The following is an 18887-nucleotide window of genomic DNA, read 5'->3' as shown; positions in this document are numbered from 1 at the left end:
CGCTGCCTAATAGCGGTCTCAAGTCAAGTAGAACCCAACATGGCGGATCAAATTGGCCAATCAGAGAAGACGTAATAGACTGCCACATCACCCATCTTTTCTTTGCAGACATAAACTTGCACAAACTTTTCCCATTGCATTTTAGCACCAAAATGTCTTCCTGGTTAAGCAGTAATCTGACAGGCAGTTTATCTAGTATTTCTAATTTAACTGGACAGATTTCGTCATTTACCCGCGAAATCTTGACGGAGGGAGCAGAAGAAGTATCTGGTAAGATTTATCATTAACCTTCCCTGTAGTTAGGTTTACTGTGTTTTATTTTTGATTACAGAGCTTGTTTGGTACTGTTGTGTTTAGCAAATGAACCTGAAATTCATCAAAGCAAGAAATCTGATGATATTCCCGTTCAAATTAAATAATACAAGCTGAAGATAAAATTATTGTCATTGTAAATACATTACTATTGTCCTTCGTAGATTTTAGTTACATAGCAGGGAAACAGCTGATTGCTCACTCTCATATAGGTTAAGATTAATAACAGCTGTAAGCTTTTTGTGTGTTTTTCTATACAGACCCCTCAGCAGAACTTCAAGTTGCACAAGCCCGGATTAAAGAACTTGAAGCACATCTATTAACACAAAAGGCTGAGGTAATACTTGAACCCAAGGGGTGTCACCCAAGTGCTTAAAGAGAGTATTTGTTCCTTTCAATAAAGGCTACTACTTTTCTTCATGTGCCATGGCCAGTGTAAATTAATGATTCCTTGTGCATATTTTTGTCAAAATTTTGTGCTGCATGATCACATAGCAAGGCAGAAACACGAGTTAACTCTATTTCTATATATCTGTTGATGTCTGCAATGACATCATCAACCGACAAACTTGGTCTGTTGTTTTTGTGGCCTTTGTGATAATCAAGAATGCTTTTGCTGATCAATTTCCACGACAGAAGTTATTTGCAGAGAAAATTGACACATTAAACCATCTTTGAAGTAGGAGCAATAATCAAGATTAAAGAACCTGGGTGATTTCAGAAAATATCCATACCATACCATGGACGGCCTCCACATTTTAACTCCCCCCTGCTTTTGTACTTTCCAAAAAGCATTCTTCTCCCATGTCCTCAGATAATCGTTACCCCCCTCTCCTGTTCAGATTTTCCGCCTTTTTGTCAAACCCTTTGGAATTACCAGCAGTTTTTTGTAAATAAGGCTCCTACAATTTGGCTTATTTTGCACCAAATTATTTCTAAAGACTATTTTTGTTCAGTATGGCTGATTACAGAGGGAGATTACATGTATGTCTCCAGAAATTCTGGTAAGAATGAAAATGAAGTCGTTAATGCTGTTCAACAGATGAAACCTACTACTTTAACTTTAAATTGCCCCAAACTGTTACAGAACATTGAGATAGGAATGTCTTGTGTAAAATGTGTTTTCACTCTGAAGATATTGCGATTGAGTGTATTTTCATTTCTACCATCTTGAATTTGAGTCTTAAGGGTCAGCAGTCACTCCCAATCCTACGAGAGCTTCAAAAACGGCATCCTCAGTCAAAAGGCCATGTTCGCTCTGAATGGAGATTTTTAATGGAGCTTGACGTACAACGCATGTTTTTTGCTTTGCAATACACATTTAAGAATAAAACAGGACAATATAAAAAGAAAAAGAAGGCGGAGAAAATAAAGAAAGTGGTAGGGTCTTTATGGCAGGATTGTGGTATCACCCATCCAGTGCCTAAACTTATCTAACACGGCATAGCTTGAGTGGGGCTATTAAAACTGGGTTTTATGAGACACATACATTGTCCATGTATTTCTAATTTAATTTACTGACGTTATTTCCAGAGTTGAAGGTACATCGCTGTACATGTACATGTGCTGCTCTATGCTCAAGGAAGGTGTTGAGAACCTGGAAGTTGTAGTGACCAGATTTATTTTCACTTTCTTTTAGGTGGTCAAAATTATATTACACTGTGTTTCATTATTATAAGTGTCACTAGCTGTACTATAAACAGGGTTCGTACAGGTCATGGAAGACCTGGAAAGTCATAGAATTTAAGCATAGTATTTCCCAGGCCTAGAAAATCATGGAATTTAATAATTAAATTCCATGTTGCCCCTGGAAAGTCATGGAAAATTGAAGTTTTGTTTGATAGATAAGTGAAGCAGATGACGAGGCAAGGACATTGTAGGATAAAGGGAGGTAATCAGCCAGCACAAACGGCTCACATTTTAGTGGACACCAACGTTTGTGTCTGTTGAACTGTTCAAGGTCCAAAAATACCTTACAACATGGAAAGTTTTTAAAATTTTTGTAAGTGAGAGCTAAACCTAAGGTCTTGGAAAACTTAAAAAGCTCATGGAATTTGAAGAGCTTAAAAGAGTATGAACCTTGTATAAAGATTTATTTGTGTAAGTGGCACTCTTACATCTACAGTGTACATTCAAGCCAAACTTCAAACTGTGCGCTACGCGTAATATGACTCTTCCTGTTCTGTATGAAAGTTACATATATTTAGCAAAATGTTGACAAATTGTAGTATTTGTAAATTCCTTTTACATGTGCGATGTCAACATTTTCATTATGGTACTGGGTCTGGTCATATTCATGTAGGATGTTAAGAAAACAGTTGCTGTTAACTCAAAGCAGTGGTATGCCTTTTCCTTTTGGTTCTAATAATAAAGCTTGTTCTTAATTTCTTAGTATGAAAGAGTGAGGCAAAATAGTGAGGAGCTCCATGTGAGACTAGAAGCTTCAGAACTTCAGGTCAATAATTTATCCAAAGAGTACAGGACACAACTCCACAACAAAGAGGTAACCTTTGAAGCCAAGTGTCATCATTGGTGCAGCATGGTACAGCTGCACATGCCATAACTAATATGATATAACTGAGATAATAATATTTGTTTTTAGTTTGTCGGGTTTACATTTGTACATATTTATGTATTACCGGTATGTAGACATCAGAGAGTCAAAGTTCATGTAGAAAAACTTGATATCAACCTTCTATATGTACTGTGCACAGTATGTGTCATTATTTTCAAAGAAAAATTGATTCTATCATTGTTATGAAATTTAGAATTGTAACATATTATTTAAATTGTCACATATATAAGCAGAAGGAAATGGAACATTGAATTAAGTTGGTGAAGACATGAGAGTCATGCTGAAATATGTCTTTAAAAAGTGGGATGGTGTGTTTTAAAGTTATTTCTAGATTATCATCTTTTTTCTCTGATATTTATTTTTTTGTTATTTGAGTAGCAGGAACTGGTAAAACTGCGGGAGCTCAGCAAAAGTCAAGAGGAACATGCCCATAGTTTTGGAAGAAGAGAACGACATGATTCTAGTGAAAGTATTGAAGACTCCTTGGAGGCTAAACGGCTGCGCAGTGAAATTTCAAAACTTCAAGCTGAATGTCAGCATTGGAAATCCATAGCACATGGGGCAGTGAGTATACTAGTTTGCAGGGCACATAGCTCAATATCAGTGTACGGTCAAACCCTGCTTTATCGACACCCGCTTACATGGACAGTTTACCTTGTCCTAGCCTTTACATTTTCTCTAAATTCAACCCACTTAATACCGACACCCAGTTAATACGAAGACTTTCTGTGGCCCCCTTAGTGTCCCTGTTAATGGGGTTTGACTGTAGCTTTACACACACTTGAATCTACACTGACACATAATGGGGACTGTCAGGACAGCATTTAGTGCAGGCTTATATGCAGAGGTTGTCAGTGTGTCATTTGATCTTTTCACAAAAGAATAAGATGTTAATGTTTTTAGCTACCAAATAATGATTCCTATTGTCCAGAGCACCTAATATTGCATTTTCTATAAAGACATCATCCTTTGTTAGAGGTTATTTTAAGTGGATGTTTTGTGGGGTTTTGAAAGTGAAGTGTTTGTGTTTGTTATTGTGTGCAGGTGGCCATTACATGCTACTACAGCAAAATTAATGTACACTCTATGTTTACATTGTATATCATTGTGGTGGCCATTTTGTACTATATGTAGTATCTGCAAGAAAATGGAATTTCCGGCATTTGAGTGGATACGAATTAGCTGGAAATGAAATATTTCTGCAGCACGGGAGCATTGGGGACTGGGGCGGTTTCAGTTGAAGTACAGTATGGATAGAATGGAGTGCTATAAAAGGGATGCTTATCACGTGGGAAAGAGTCCTAGGCCTGCACCCAGGGTTTTCATTAAGAATTCTTGTTGTAGGAGAAAGATGTAACATTACAGGAGAATATTTTGAAAGAGGCTCCATGTCTGAATAAAAAATAGTCATAAGCTACGGAACATTAGCCGGAGAATTCAGTGTAATAACCGGAGAACTCTCCAATCTCCAATGTCTAACGAACACCCTGGACACCTTGTGGAGCCCAAGTTTTTTATTTATTTATTTATTTATTATATATTTGGTTTATTAAGTGACAGATTGAGTTTCGTGACTATTTTAGCTTGTTTTCATTTTTTTTGTTTGTTTTCAAATAATTATTTTGTATTTAATGTGCTTTTTGGGAATACATGCCCGGTTAATATGGGCAGAGACCTTTGAGCTATGTAGCCTTCGTAGGATAGGCTTTTTGGAGCATGAGCCATGGATCATACCCAGATATCCTGCCATGTTTTTTCTCCATTGGGTTTTTTTCCAGCAGGTTTTTCTGGCCTCTGTTCTGACAGTATTCTTTGTAAACTGTCGCTCAGCTCTGTTCTAAATGTAGTTTATATACCGCGTGTTTGGTTGTAATAGAAGTTGTAGCATAACATATCTCTCAGTGCTTGGCTGAAACAACCAAAATAAACCTAATAGTTTTTTATTAGGTTGTACTGTGTAGTGGAGTTGAAATAGTGCTGTACATGCACATCACTTTCTTGTTTTTTTTTTTTTTAACACTAGAATAAATTATTAATTCTTGTAGGACAATCAGGATAAACTGCACAGAGAAACTGACCAGTATCAGCATGAATTGACTGCTTTACAGAGCAGCTACTCGCAAAAGATCTCAGCTCTTAACAAGAAACATAAACAGGAATTGCAGAAATGGCAGGCTGAGAAAGAGGAATATGTTCAGAAAATTGAAGAGTTAGAGGAACAGCTCCTTAATCCTCAGCAAAAAGGTACATTATCTTTTTATCTTGTCACGTTCACCTAAAATTGCCAATGCATTTTTTATTCCACTGTCACAGAAACCTTTTTGATATTTGTAATCTGCATGGCTGCCATAAAGTGCTAAATGTATGTGAACACATCGGTCGTAATAAAATAAATATAGCACCTATAGTTTTCAGTGCTAAGCAGTTGTACATATGTACTTGAGACAAACAAAATTAAATAAATAATCAGTCTATTGTGTGTGGCACAAAATTTTTGCTTTTTTGCAATTTTTCCAGTGATCTGCCAAAATAAGTTCCCACAAAGAAAAATTACCACAAACATTTTCCCACAATAATTTACTCCGGAGTAAATATCCTCTGACTTAAATTCGCTAACCAAAAATACAGAAATCGTGTCTGTTCAATTACAACCTGTCTCTTTCGTTCAGAAACAAAGAGGTATACAAGGAAACAAATACTGATTTTACATAGGGTATACATACTGTAGTATTGTTTGAAAATATCTATCAATGCTGGATACTGAGTACTGGGTACTTTCTCAAAATCACAAAAATTAATTCCCAGCAGGAAAAAGTCAATCTGTCCTAATCGCAAAAATTAGTTTTTGCAGTTGTGAAAAGAAAAGCCTGAAAAAGCCTGAATTTTTTCAGGCTTTTTTTTTCGCAACTGTAAATGTTGTGTCTATAACTGGGATGATCTTCTTTTATATAATTCTTCACCCCGCAGCTCTCATATATAATTTTCATATATTCAAAACTTCATAAATACATCTTTCAACAAGTCATTGTGAAATGAAATCATTTTTGTCTTCTCTACCTCTTCCTAAATGTTATGATCCAATCTGATTTTAAAAGGATTTGTATGGAGTCATATGAGAATAACAGTGCTTATATCTCCCACCAATTATCCATAACAGGCTGATTTTTGGCAAGGGGTCTTTTTTCATCTAGTTCTTTCTGAATACGCCAACCAATCCCATGATTTCCCAAATTTGAATGTTTGTGATGTCACACTTGTCCTCTCCATTAAGGAGGGGGATTGACTGGAAGTGAACTGGCAATTATTGTGGACAAATTAAATATTTTCCTTGAGCTCTGTAATCATGTCCATGTGTACTACATTTTGGCCCAACAATGAAATGTTCCATTATTCACCTGTGACCCATGAGTGACCAACAGAAATTAGTTCAGTGCAGTACTTGCAACTCGAATCTTAAATCTTGGTGCTGGGCAACCTTGACTCTGTGATTATGGTTTGTTGACATAAGTTTGCCTTTAGATGACATGATCAAAGGCTTGAAGAATGGGCTTGTAATTTTTTTTCCCTACCTATAGATGAAGATGTTGTAAACCATGTTGAGATGAATGCTGGCCAAACTCATGAGTCCACTGCTGTTACAACATCTTTGAAGAACCAGTTAGCAGCTGCAGAGAAATCCATGGCACAGCTGAAGAAACAGGCAGATATTCAGGAGGACAAAATAAATGCATTGAATGCTGAGCTTCAAGAAAAGAATGCAGTTATCACTGCAATGCAAAAGGATTTAGAGAATGCCCAAGCAAATCTTGAGGAATCAACCAAAACACATAAACAAGTTGTGTCTGCTTCTGAAAGTAAGTTGAATGAAAGCACAAGACAGCTGGAAATACTTCAAAGTCAGCTAGAGGATCAAAACAAAGAACTGAGTGTGCTGAAGACTGACTATGAGTGCTTAAGCACTTTAGAGGAACAGTTTCACATAGTAGCTACAGAAAATGCTGAGTTAAAGGAACATCTAAGTTGTGCCCAATCAGAGGAAAGAAGGTTGCATCGCTGTGTTGAGGAAGTAAAGTCTGAACTTGAACAGTTGAGCTGTTCAACCATGGATTTAATGGAAGAGTTACAAATATCACAGGGTCTCCAAAAAGAGCAGAAAATTGAAATGGAGAGTTTAAAGAAGGTGAAATACATCAAAGGAGAAGCAAAGGAGGAGATGAGCAAGCTTAGGGGTGCTTTGGCAGGTTGGTGAATGATCAAATGATCACCTCTTATTTACTGCTATCCTTAGATTAATAATTATTATCAAAGTAGTTGTTATTTTATGTTAATTTCTCATGAACACTGGCAGAGATCCATATTCGCAGTCATCCCAGATGACTACAACCCCACTCGGACGATTAAGATAACTCCGTAAGTCGTCCTTTGGACGTGTGAGGTTTGGCTCAACCACAAAATCTTTCAAAAAATTAATTCTTATATGATTTTATCATGTACATTTTACCTACGTTCTGATTACTTCTCATCCACTTAAGACTTTTAAAATAATGGGCCATGTGCAGAAAACATGACAGTACTCATCAAGGTGTGGTGTTTTTTAAAAGGTGTTTCACTGCCTCCAGCAAAAAAACAAACAATCAGACAAAACAAACAAAAAAGTGAAGCAGGTGCCTCTGCCTTTTACGAGGAAAAACGCAAGACCTAGCTCCTTCTTGCCTTCATAGCAAACTAACAGACAGTGGCTTGTCTTGGTGCCCAAACAGAATGCATCCTAGTCATCAACTGACATCACTGGGAGTCTCAGTCTACATCCTTAACAGCTATATCAGCTGGCAAAATGCTTAGCGAGTTCAGTCAAAAAGCTTCCAGAACAATGTTTGCAACGTTTGCAGAGGGCTGCATTCTTTTTATAATCCTGCACTTTTCTGGGCAAACCAAATTGTAACCAGGCAAGTATGCCATTATGCTTACTTGTCTGGCTGACAACGCTGATAAAAAATGAATATGGATCCTTGACATTGGGGACTTTTAAAAAAGTTTATGACAAATGCATTAAAAACTCACAGTGAAATACTTTTGCTTTTCAGCTTTGTGGGAACGTCATTTATGCCTGGTTCAGCTATACCAGCAGGTCAGACAAGAGTTGCACAACAGTAACGCCAGGCTTGTAGCCATGTTCCAGTCTCGACATGTAATGCATTTCGTGACAGGTTGCTGTGCAGGGTGACATGGCAAAGGAAGCTTAGCTGCTGCCATGCTCATCTGTTGTGGGAATTGTGTAATAATAACATTTTTAATAGCTAATGGATAAGTGCAGTCATAATCTCAAAGATTGCTATTTCTGCCTTTTATACATACAAACAGTGTTATAAGTGTCCTGTCACAAAATAAATAGCACCATATTGTATGGTTCTTCAGATCTTATGAAAACTTTATCAAATGGAAATTTAATTATTCATTTGAAGCAATTCACACTTCAAAATGTCCTTAGCTCAACCAATGTTAATTTCCTTTTTCTTCATTTATCTTTTCCTTAGCAAATTCAGGGTATAAAGGGATGTTTTGTCTAGCAAATAGCACTTGTCCTCTGTCGAGTTGTATTTTGCTATTCTTGCTATGTTTTTAGGCAGACGTTTGGCAATTTTTTTCTTTGCAAAACGTGAAATTTTCTACAATTTTCCCCAGCTCTACAAAATACAGCCTCGTCCCCAGAGCTTCTTGGTTGCTATTACTTTTTCTGGCAATAGCCTGTACTAATTGATGTCATCTTATCAGATATTGAAATGACTGCTAAATTTGGCAAACACTAGCTAGTTATCAAGAATTAGCTGGGGGATTTGAGCCAATCAGAAATGGAGAAATATGTTAAGTGAATTATACTCATCTTTATTTTTTTGAATGGTTAAGTTTTATAATACGGAACCCATCAAAGATGTTGAAAAAATGTGAAACCTGTCCAAGTCGTATGACAACAGAAGCAAAAATTAATCTTTCCTGTTATTTTGATTCAAGCTAGGGAGATCTGCACATTTACGGAAGGAATAAGATGTAATCATAAGCCATCAAAAGCAGTTTGAAGCCATTATACTTAGGCACAGAATTTAACAATGTTTTGTCCAAGTTGGCTTTAGCTAACATGTACAAGTTAGTAATGCTAGCGGGCTATTTCACCAGGCTTCCCATGGCTAATGTTACCTTGCACAGCTACCTAAACTGGTCATACGTGTTTTTAAACTTGTTGTGTGTTACAAACTTTAAATTTGCAATTTGTACTAGTGTTTTATGTATGTAGTCTAAATATGCACATGCCACTTGCATTTAGTAAAGTTAAGTTAAAGTTAAAAACCCACTCAAAAACTCATGCTTTAGTCGGGACACCTTTGGGAGTCTCAAAATTTGACTTTTCCGGCAATTTTGTGTCCAGGAATTCAGCACAGATACAAAACTTCACGAGGTGGCACTGCAGAGGGGTAAACTTGGTAGACTGTAGTGTGTTATGTATTGAGCGGAATTCTAAAAGAGCGCTTTTGTGAAAAGATATGAGGTTATTTCAGGGATGGCAGATTTTGCTCATTTAAACGATTATATCTTGCTGGCACTCCTTAAATTGCAAAATCTGCTCAATACATAACAAACTAGAGTTTTTGACCGATCATTTATTAGTAAAATCACAGAGTGCTGTCTTCCATTATTTCCGCAAACTTGGACACAAAATCACGATTTCCCCTTTTTGGTACAACTGTGGCTTAAAGCATCGCTGTAAAGCACAGTCTACCAAATAATAACCAACGCTCCTAAACTTCTATCATTTCACAGTGTCTCTGTAAAATTTTATCTAAATCGCCTCTAAAACAGCCGAGATATAAGCGTTTTTTAAAAGATGTAACCCAAGCAAAATTTTGCCTTATAAATTTATTCATAGATGGGTGTTCCCCGCGGCCGTAAAATCCCGGTTTTAAGCTTCCCTCCTTAGTTATAGGCTCATCTGTATAAATCTATCTACATGTTCCGGTTACAGTTAAGTTAGTTTTTAAACTGTTTCCTTATCAGCTTGTGTATTCCGTTTATAAGCCGTCCCCCTGATATAATCCCCACCCCCGCCCCCCTCGATGTAAGCCCATCAATCCCCTTGTTATGCAAGCCCAGGGCTTATGACCAGAAATTTGTGTCGAATTCTGGTAGATATGTTGGAGCACTGTAAACTTACGTCTTTCGTCACAGCCCATTTGTCTTTTGTGTCTCAGATAATTTCAATGGTTTCCTTTGATTTTCACAGCTTAGTACCAGTGCGGCACGTGAAGACTTACAAGAACTTCAGCAACGACTGAGTAAACGAAGTCAGGCGAAATTAGATCATGTGATGGAAGAAAAAGATGCCTTGATTGGAAGATCTGCAGAGCTACGGGTGACTGTAGAGGACTTAGAGGGTGCTGTGATGGACTTACAATCAGACAATGAACAAGTGGGACAAGAAACAAAGTATTGTGTGACAGAGATTGGAAGACAGCAAGGTATTGATGAGGAGGAAGGTAGTGATATTGTTGGTGCGCTGCATGCAGAAAAAGCCGTCCTAGAAAGTACTATTGTTGGGCTGGAACATAAGGTGCAGGATCTACAGGAGCTCGTCAATACACTACAGAGTCAGAGAGAATGGGGCGAGAATATGGAGTCTACTGAGGAACAACCCAGTCCATCAGAATCAGCAGAGAGCTTAACAGAGAGCGCAGTTAACGAAGCTGAACCTGAAATAACACCGGATACTGAAGTGTCGTTAGAAGGAGCAACAAACACGATTAGTCAAGAACTTCTTCAGCAGCACCTACAAGATTACCAGCAACAGGTCGAGGAGCTGGAATTAGCGCAAAGAGACTGGGAAGGAGAAAAAGAAGCTCTTGAAGGCGTGGTGCTGAGTCTTAGGCGGCAAGTAAAAGAAATGCAAAGCCTGCTGGGAAATACCTCTTCTGAACAGCAAGAAGAGATAACAAGAATACAAAAAGAAAATTCTCAGATTATGTCGGAGAAAGAGCGTATTCTTGAAGCATGGAAATCTATAGAGGAAGATTTAGTTTCTTTTGAAATAAGTAGTCCCCGCCTAGAAAATGATACCAAGATCAATGAAGAACGAATGGATGAACTGCGGTCTGATCTTTGTAAATGGGCAGTTAGCAAAACAAGAGTAAACTCGCTTAACAGGAACGATATGGAGCAAGTCAGCACCGAAGACAGTATGAACCAAGGCTCCCAGACCGATGAAGGCTTTCAACTCTATTTAAATAAGCTTCAAGAACTAGAGAAAGATAATTCTCTGTTACGAGAGGAAACCGAACGACTTATTCAAGAAATTGAGGCGAAAACTTCAACCGTCTCTGACGTCCAAAATGAACTGCAAATAAAAAGTGTGGAAATTGAAGGCATCTTGAATGAAAAACATGACTTAGTGGTAATGATTAACGAACGAGATGAAAGAATATGTGAATTGGAAGAGAGTTTTAATGCTCATCTACTGGAGTTAACCACTTCTAAGGATAATGAGATAAGTTTGCTTCAAAGCGGCCAAGAAGATGTGGTCAAACTTCTGGAGGAAAACAGACAGGAGTGTAGTTTGTTGAAAACAAAAAACAATGAGTTGCTGGATGTGATGGGAAAGAATCAACGAACCTGTGACGAACTTGACGAAAAGAACCAGAATTTGGTAACCCAGTTATCTGAAATTGAAAAACATCTTGAAAGGTTGAAGGGAGAAAAGGTCAAATTGGAAACAACGATTCAAGATAAGGAACAAGCGAACGCAAGACTTACCGCTGAAAACAACAGTTTGTTGATGGAAAAAGAAGTGCTGCAAAGTTTGGTTGAAGAGTACGAAAACAAAGTGAAAGTCTTGCGTAACCAAACCACTGAAATGTCCAGGCTGGAAGGACAAATTGAGCTACTGAACCAACAAGTTCAAATTAACGAGAAACGATGCAAGGATCTAGAGACACAGAACCTAACCCTGTCACAAGAAAAGACCAATCTTGAGCTCGAGCTGCAACAGAGAAGTTCTGAGTTGGATAATTCTGTTTTTGAACTCAAAGAAAAGTTTTCTGAGATTGAAATACTAAAGGTGGAAAAGACCAAGCTTAGCGATACTGTTCAGAATCATTTATCGGTATGTAATGACTTGGAACAAAAACTCACCGAAAGCGGGAGGGAAAAAGAAGAGGTGAGCAACTTATTAGGTATGAAGGACTTGCAGGTTGATAAACTAGAGCTTGACCTGAGAGAGAAAGGAGCTGAGATAGATCTGCTAAGGCTGGAAATGGCAAAAGTGACAAAAGCATTGAAGGAGAAGGAACAATTGATTCACGCTCAAGTTGTGAATGCTTCTAGTTCGGATGATGTTCAGTATCATCAAGCACAATTATTGAGATTGTTAGACGAAAAGGATCAAGAAATAGCAGCTCTTAAACAGAAAGATGCTTCATTGGTAGAGCTTGTGAGTAGGACTGACCAGTCTACACATAGAGCGCAGGAAGCTTATGAAGGCAAATTACAACAACTGAGGGAGGAGAGGGATAGGCTGTTAGCGGATTTGAGCCTGCGGGATGAGGAGTTATTGAATGCAGAGGACAGATTAGAGGCCATGAGAGAGAAGGTGCAAGGGAAGGACCAAGCCTCTCATTTACTTCATACTGAGCATGCGCGACTGCTTGCTTTGAACGAGTCTCAAGCTAATGAGATGGGAAAACTGAGAGAAAAACACTCTTCATTACAGAAACTACTTGAGGAACGCAACAAGAGCAAAAGTACCGAAGAACAAAAATTACAGCAAGAAAATTCCCAGTTGAGACGACAAATAAATTCTCTTCAAGTTGAGCACGAAACTTTAACTACGCTTATACACGAGAAGGACAAACAAATTGCTACCCTTGCTCAGCTGGGAAGTTTTAGCACTCCCGACCCCTCCCTGCATGAGGTAGATGTGCAGGTTAAAATACTTAGAGAGGAAAGAGATGTGTTACTGAAGGAAAGAAACTCAGTCATGAGAGACAAGGAGATGAAAGATAAAGAAATTTACCAATTGCAGGAGGAAATCGGGTCTCTTAGACAAATGATTCAAGAGAAAAGTGATTTAACTGCCAAATTATCGGCTGAAAATGAAGAGCTCTGTAAACAGCTCGGCAGTCTTAAGTCACAAGTGAACACATTGTCTTCGGACAAAGCTAATATAGTTAGAAATGACAACAGAATCAAAGAGTTAGAAGATGAAATCACTTCTTTCAAGCGCACTATAGAGAGCAAGGACAATGAACTGAAGCAGCTTTTAGAAAATAGTCGAAATGAAAAAAGTATAATATTGGTAGAACTTGACAATATCAAAACTGAAAGAGACGATATTTTAGAAGAAAAAGATATCGAAACTAGAGAGCTAAAGAAGAAAATTTCACAGCTGGTGAATTTAATGACGGACTCAGAGTCCGGGGAAAGTGAAAATGTCGATGATATTGACAGGAACTTTCAAAAATTGTTTCAGTCAGTTAAAAACCGGAGAAATAATGTTCTTCGACAGCGAGACAACGAAATTCAGACTTTACGTGAACAGCTGTCAAATGTAACGCTACTAAATAAAGCTGTTGAAGATCGAGACTCCGGTTTAGAAGAAGTGCTCCGTGAAAAAGAAGAGCTAAATCGCTTGTTATTTCAAGCACGCCATGAAAAGGAAGACGTCTTACTCGAGAAGGAGTCCATAGTCGCAGATTTGCAAGATCAGATTGTTAGCCTCAGTAAGGCAGTCAGTGAAAAAGAGCGCTCCTCGTATCAGGATTTGCAGCGTGTTATCCAGGAAAAGGAGCGAATTGTAAAGGAACTTGATCAAGCACAGCTACGCACAGAGGAAATAAACATTGCCAGCTCTCAATGGCAGGCTGAGGTAAGCAGGCTACAAGCGGAGCTACAGGAGATGACAGGAACTGTGTCCCAGCAACGTGAAAGCATCAGCAGTCTATACAACGATGTTGAACAGCACAAGTTGGCAATACAGGAAAAAGAAAGGATTGTTAAGGAGCTAGTGATGGAAAGAGAACAGCTGGTCAGAACATCAGAGCAGCTTCGTAGCCGGGTACAGCAGCTGCAGGAGGAACTGTCTGCTGCAAACAGTGGGCAGAAAGTGGCGGAGACTAAGATGGAACAGGAATTAGAGAGGCTTAGGAATCACCTTGTACAGGTATCAAATCTGAAATCAATTTACGGTTGCCAAATTACTGAATTAGATAACATCGAATTGTTTGTTTAAGAGTTCTGTATGCCTCCCGTCGAAAAACTCCTTTTTATGAAAACAACTTCTACTAGTGATCAATATTACTGTTCTGTTCCATGAGCTTAGGCGTGAAAATCATGCGTTTGGAGAGAATCTAAAACTAGTAACAGCTGATGCTTTTCAAATGGATTAAGTATATTGCCAAGCATGAGGAAAATTCGGAATTGCTGAACATATTAATATGGCGTCTCTAGGTTGAAGAAAGCTACACGCGTGAGGCCCTCGAGGCAGAGGAACGAGAAAAAGAACTAAGGATGAAACTAGCGCGCGCAGAAGAACAACTGCTGTCCAGTTCCTACTCTATGCAGGACAGAGAGTAAGTGATTCTTTGCTTTTTTTTTTTCAATAATCAACGACCTAATTATATGGAAGGGCCTTCAAACCCTTGAACTCAAGACAAATAAAGTACATAACTAGTGCTTTCAGCTGAATGCCGTATCTATATGCTAAGAGGTTGTTGTGATGTCAATTGTAGTCGTCAAGCCTCAGCGCAGATTGAAAACCTTCAGGAACAACTCCAGAGCATCGCAGCTCAACGTGACCGAGCAGTCCTGGATTTAGCTTCATCCCAAGAGCAGGCGGACCAGTACCAGACTTCTCTCAACAATCTGCAGCTTGTTCTCGAGCAGTTTCAGCGAGGTGGGTTTGATAAAAAACTCTCTTTGCTGACGTTATTATGTTTACCATTGATCAGTCACATACTTCGCTGGTGTTGATCTGGATGATGTTAATTTCAGAGCGTGAATCACAGCTGAAAGTCGCTCAGGAACAAGCACAGAGAGAAGTAATCAAGGCCTGGGACCAAGTTAGAGAACTACAACGGAGGGAAAATCAGCTGAAGGTTAGTGAAGTGAACGCGATATAAACAAAGCTTGAAACATTTACTTAATAGTTGTGCCTTGTGGTTTTACCTTTAGAGCCAACTTGAAATGGCTGCTCGTGTAACACAAGAGTTAGTGAACATGCGAGGCCAGCTTCAGGGTAAAGAAGAAGAACTACTTAAACATAAACAAGAAGGTAGGGCCACTAATTTAATTAATTATACATTGTACTCAAGATCTGTCTTCTCATTGGCTAAGAGAGTACAGTTAATTTTGGAAATCAGTGCAACTTACAGATTAGTTAGTTATCTGCCAGCAGATTACTGACTTATCTGTAGGTTGTGCGCAATGCATGATTACCAAGAATATGTCAATCTGTTTTCCGTGCAAACATACTCATAAGCAGTCTCCTCTATTAACTATTGTGCGAAGGCGTGTTGGTCGTTATTTTCTAACAAACAATGTATAATATAACAATTATTGCATTCGGTTTTTGTGATATCCGGAGCCATCAAAGTCTCGGTAATTGTTACTAGCCACGGCCATAAATTTCCGTAAATCACAAAAACCGAATCGTTATTGTTTATCATTTTTGATTGTTCAAGTACATCATACCGGTTTTGTTCGTCAGTAGCTTCGTAGTTTTGTTGTCTTTTAGTAACACAAGCCATTTTCCTCCTCAGGAAAAATCCTGCAAAGTGTAGAACAGTTAACAGATAAAGCCCTTTTAGCGGCTCGAAAATCATAAGATTCGGCTGGGGCTGCGATATTCTCCTACAACGACGAGTTAAGGAAAGTGTCTCCACATGAGACTTGTCTGGAATTAAGAAAACCATCTTTTGCCCTTTTATGGAGTTTTGGAGGGAAATGGCTTCATTGTTAGATGTCATGTCATCATTTTTTGTCGCGGCATCATTAAAATGAGTTTTTTATTTAGAAACATTTATGTGACTTATTTATCGGATGTAAGTATGTGTTGGGATAAGTAAAAGTAACATGGTGGTTGCGTTCTTGTTAGTTGCCCGGCTAGACGAAGAGTTACGAATCAGTCAGGAGCGAATCAAGAACCTCAACAGCATATCAGACAGCAAAGTTGAAAAGTAAGTCCATCTAAATGGTTAATTGAAGTCACTTTGATGTCCACGAAAGGTTGTCAACTTAAACTTCATGTTAGGCCAAAATTTACAAATAGCTTCTCTTCTAGGAATATATTCCTCGAGCTGAGGAAATCTTCTAGGCCTTTGCTCAGGGACCCAGTGTTTTGAACCCTAAAAAAGGTCTTAAAGAAAACATTCTCAAACGTGGGTGAAAATTCTCAGCCTGGGATAAGGCGCGCTAACCTGTTTGGTAAGCGGGACCCAGAGCTCCATGGTTCTATTTACAATTTACGTCACGCGTAGGTGTGGTAATGGACTTAAATTATAGGGTCAGATCGCGGTGTTTTAGTTAATTACAATCCTTACACCTCAGACTGAGAAACAATTCTTATTGCCAAAATCATAGTCCAGAAACAAACGAAAAAGAAAGGGAAAAAAACCAAGTGGTGGGCAAAAGAGAGTATTGAATACAGAACTTGGTAATAAACGGAAGAATCGGCCGTGACCTGCCAAGATTGGACACTCCCAAATTATACTCATGCCCAGGGTGAGTTAGTCTGTGGGGACTCTGTTTCATGAATGTTGATATTGTGTAGCCTCACTCGTTTGGTTTGCTTTTGTTTTAAGATCTCTTGTGAAAAACATGTTGATAACATATTTCAATACAACTGAAAGCAAACGAGCTGATGTAGTTCGAGTTATTGGAAGTTTGCTTGGCTTCACCCATGAAGAACTGGAGAAGGTATGTCTATAAACAAAACGATTTAAGTAGTGAAGTGAGGGCTGGATATGTGTCACGTTGGTCCTTGAATAACCCCTTACGGGTCTTGAACATTTTATCGTTTGGAATTTCCATGTATAAATCCTTCTGTTAGAACTCTGATGTGTTTCAAGCCGTAAGCTCAGTAGATTCCCATTTTTGAGAAGCAAAATAATCTGCAGGGTTGAATGATTACTTATAACCTTGCATTTAGCACCATTTAATTGGCTTATTTGTAAACGCGTTAAGGCGAATAACTCACGTGATAATGTTGCTGTCAGGTGGGTACAGGATCGTCTGCTCCTAAAGGATCATGGATCTCCAGTTTAAACCCGTTTGGTGCACCCAAGACTCCCACGAGAACTACAGCGGCAATAGAGAAGGTAATCTTGACTTAGACAAGGCAGTCTTCAAGACAATTTTTTTAATCCCTGATTGAAATTCTTGTCTTTTTTATTTTAGTCGTTTTCAGAGCTGTTTGTAAGTTTCCTTGAGAGCGAATCGGAAGCGATGCTGCCCGTGGGTCAAGGAAGCAGACTGAGTAACATAAACAATCCTCTTCTGTCAGGCTTGTCACCACAACAATCTGCTGCTACTCACCATAGACTACCGTCGGGTCCCACAGGGCAGCCTATAGCTACTTCAACTCCTGTGGGTACCCCTGCTAGGAGTAACATGCCTTCCTTGCCTCCGTCTTCTATTTCACGACCTCTGTCCGGATCAACGTTAAGTGCAACAGATGGATCAACTAGGTACGTTTAACAGACAGTGCCCCAAAACGTCCAATCTAGTGTACCTCATTATTCACCTTCATGCCTTTTTTGAGTTTACATCGTTCACACTGCACGACTTGTGTTACAGTGGCATTGTTTTGCTTAGAACCCACAATCAACAGTTGTTAGGTCTATGTAAACGTGGCGGAAAGAGAAATAATTGGCAATGAACCAATCGTTTATATTTACGTTGCATATCACGAAGTGTGACATAGCTTGTAGTTTTTACTTGTATCTTGATCGTTTAGTCTTTTTGAGATCGTCGTAACTTTTTTATTATTTTATCAGTTTAGTGAGTGAAGACCTCTGTGAAAACCAAGTAATGTGACTGGAGCTTCCTCAGGCTATAAAGATTATCATTATTGTAATACTGAGATGCAATCCGCTGCGTTAAGCAATGCATGTGCTCTGAGATTCATTTAACTGTAGTTTTTTATAAGCCTGAAAATCAAAGTTTTGTTTAACTCGCTGATAATCGTTTCCCAGCAGAGCCAATATTCCCAGCACCAATGGTAACCCTTTATTGGTGGGTTCACTCACTCCAGTACAACAACTACCAGCTATAACCAGCTCCAATTCATTACGGACATTACTTGAAGGACATACATGACGGTGCTTGCCTAGGATGGCTGCAACCGCTGGACTCCGGATACGGATCTTCTAAAGTTCGTCATAATAGTTGGCTGCGTAACACAGTGAAGTTCATTCCCGGTTTAACGAAGAATCTCCACATGACATACGTGCAGTGTATTTAACATTTGACTCGTTTATGGGTTTTAATTCGTGAATTGTCGGTGACTCGCAAGGTTGCAAAAACTTTCAACTTTTAACTGCAACTTGAAAGGTGTAGTGCGAATCAGAATTTCAAAACAATTGTATATTTTTATTTATGGGAACTAATAAATGAACCCCAATCTTAAAAATAATCTATAATTTTAAAAACTTGTTGCGTTTTGTAGAACTCTGATTGTATTTGTGTATATTAGTGATAGCGGACTTGATAACTGAATACCTCGTTATCTGTTTATCATAATGCATGTTCACGTCAAAATTACTATGACAACCGATGACAACCCTCTCAGGGCGACTCCTCTTCGCGTCTTCTGGAAATCTCTCTTTTTATTTGTCTACAGGAGACTGTAAAGAGAGAGACTGGGAAAAAGGTTGACCATGCGAGTTCGAAATCGAGTTTTAAAAATATCCAATGTTTCAGGCAAATAAACAAAAAGCTTTCTTCAACATGCAGTCTATTTGTT

The 18887-nt window shown here is 38.6% G+C and overlaps 1 protein-coding gene across 3 annotated transcripts; it reads left to right on the top strand.

Annotated features, from left to right (window-relative positions):
• The first annotated feature begins 49 nt into the window (after nt 1-49).
• LOC140944248 (uncharacterized) lies at nt 50-18366 on the top strand. 3 transcript variants are annotated; one of them, XM_073393381.1, is made up of 17 exons: nt 50-270; nt 573-649; nt 2705-2815; nt 3266-3451; nt 4933-5131; nt 6463-7128; nt 7972-8015; nt 10161-14087; nt 14375-14496; nt 14656-14819; nt 14918-15021; nt 15098-15197; nt 16020-16101; nt 16726-16840; nt 17140-17241; nt 17321-17610; nt 18118-18366. In XM_073393381.1, the coding sequence occupies exons 1-17, from the start codon at nt 153-155 to the stop codon at nt 18239-18241; spliced, it is 6531 nt and encodes a 2176-aa protein (XP_073249482.1). In that variant the 5' UTR covers nt 50-152; the 3' UTR covers nt 18242-18366. The 3 variants fall into 3 exon arrangements, with proteins under 3 accessions (XP_073249482.1, XP_073249480.1, XP_073249481.1); XM_073393379.1 differs by having other exon boundaries at nt 7972-8075; XM_073393380.1 differs by having other exon boundaries at nt 51-270; nt 7972-8075; nt 18121-18366.
• Nucleotides 18367-18887: the final 521 nt, after the last annotated feature.

The sequence above is a fragment of the Porites lutea genome, chromosome 7, assembly GCF_958299795.1.
Source record: "Porites lutea chromosome 7, jaPorLute2.1, whole genome shotgun sequence".
NCBI classification, from domain to species: domain Eukaryota; kingdom Metazoa; phylum Cnidaria; class Anthozoa; order Scleractinia; family Poritidae; genus Porites; species Porites lutea.
This window is presented reverse-complemented; position numbering and strand designations above follow the sequence as displayed.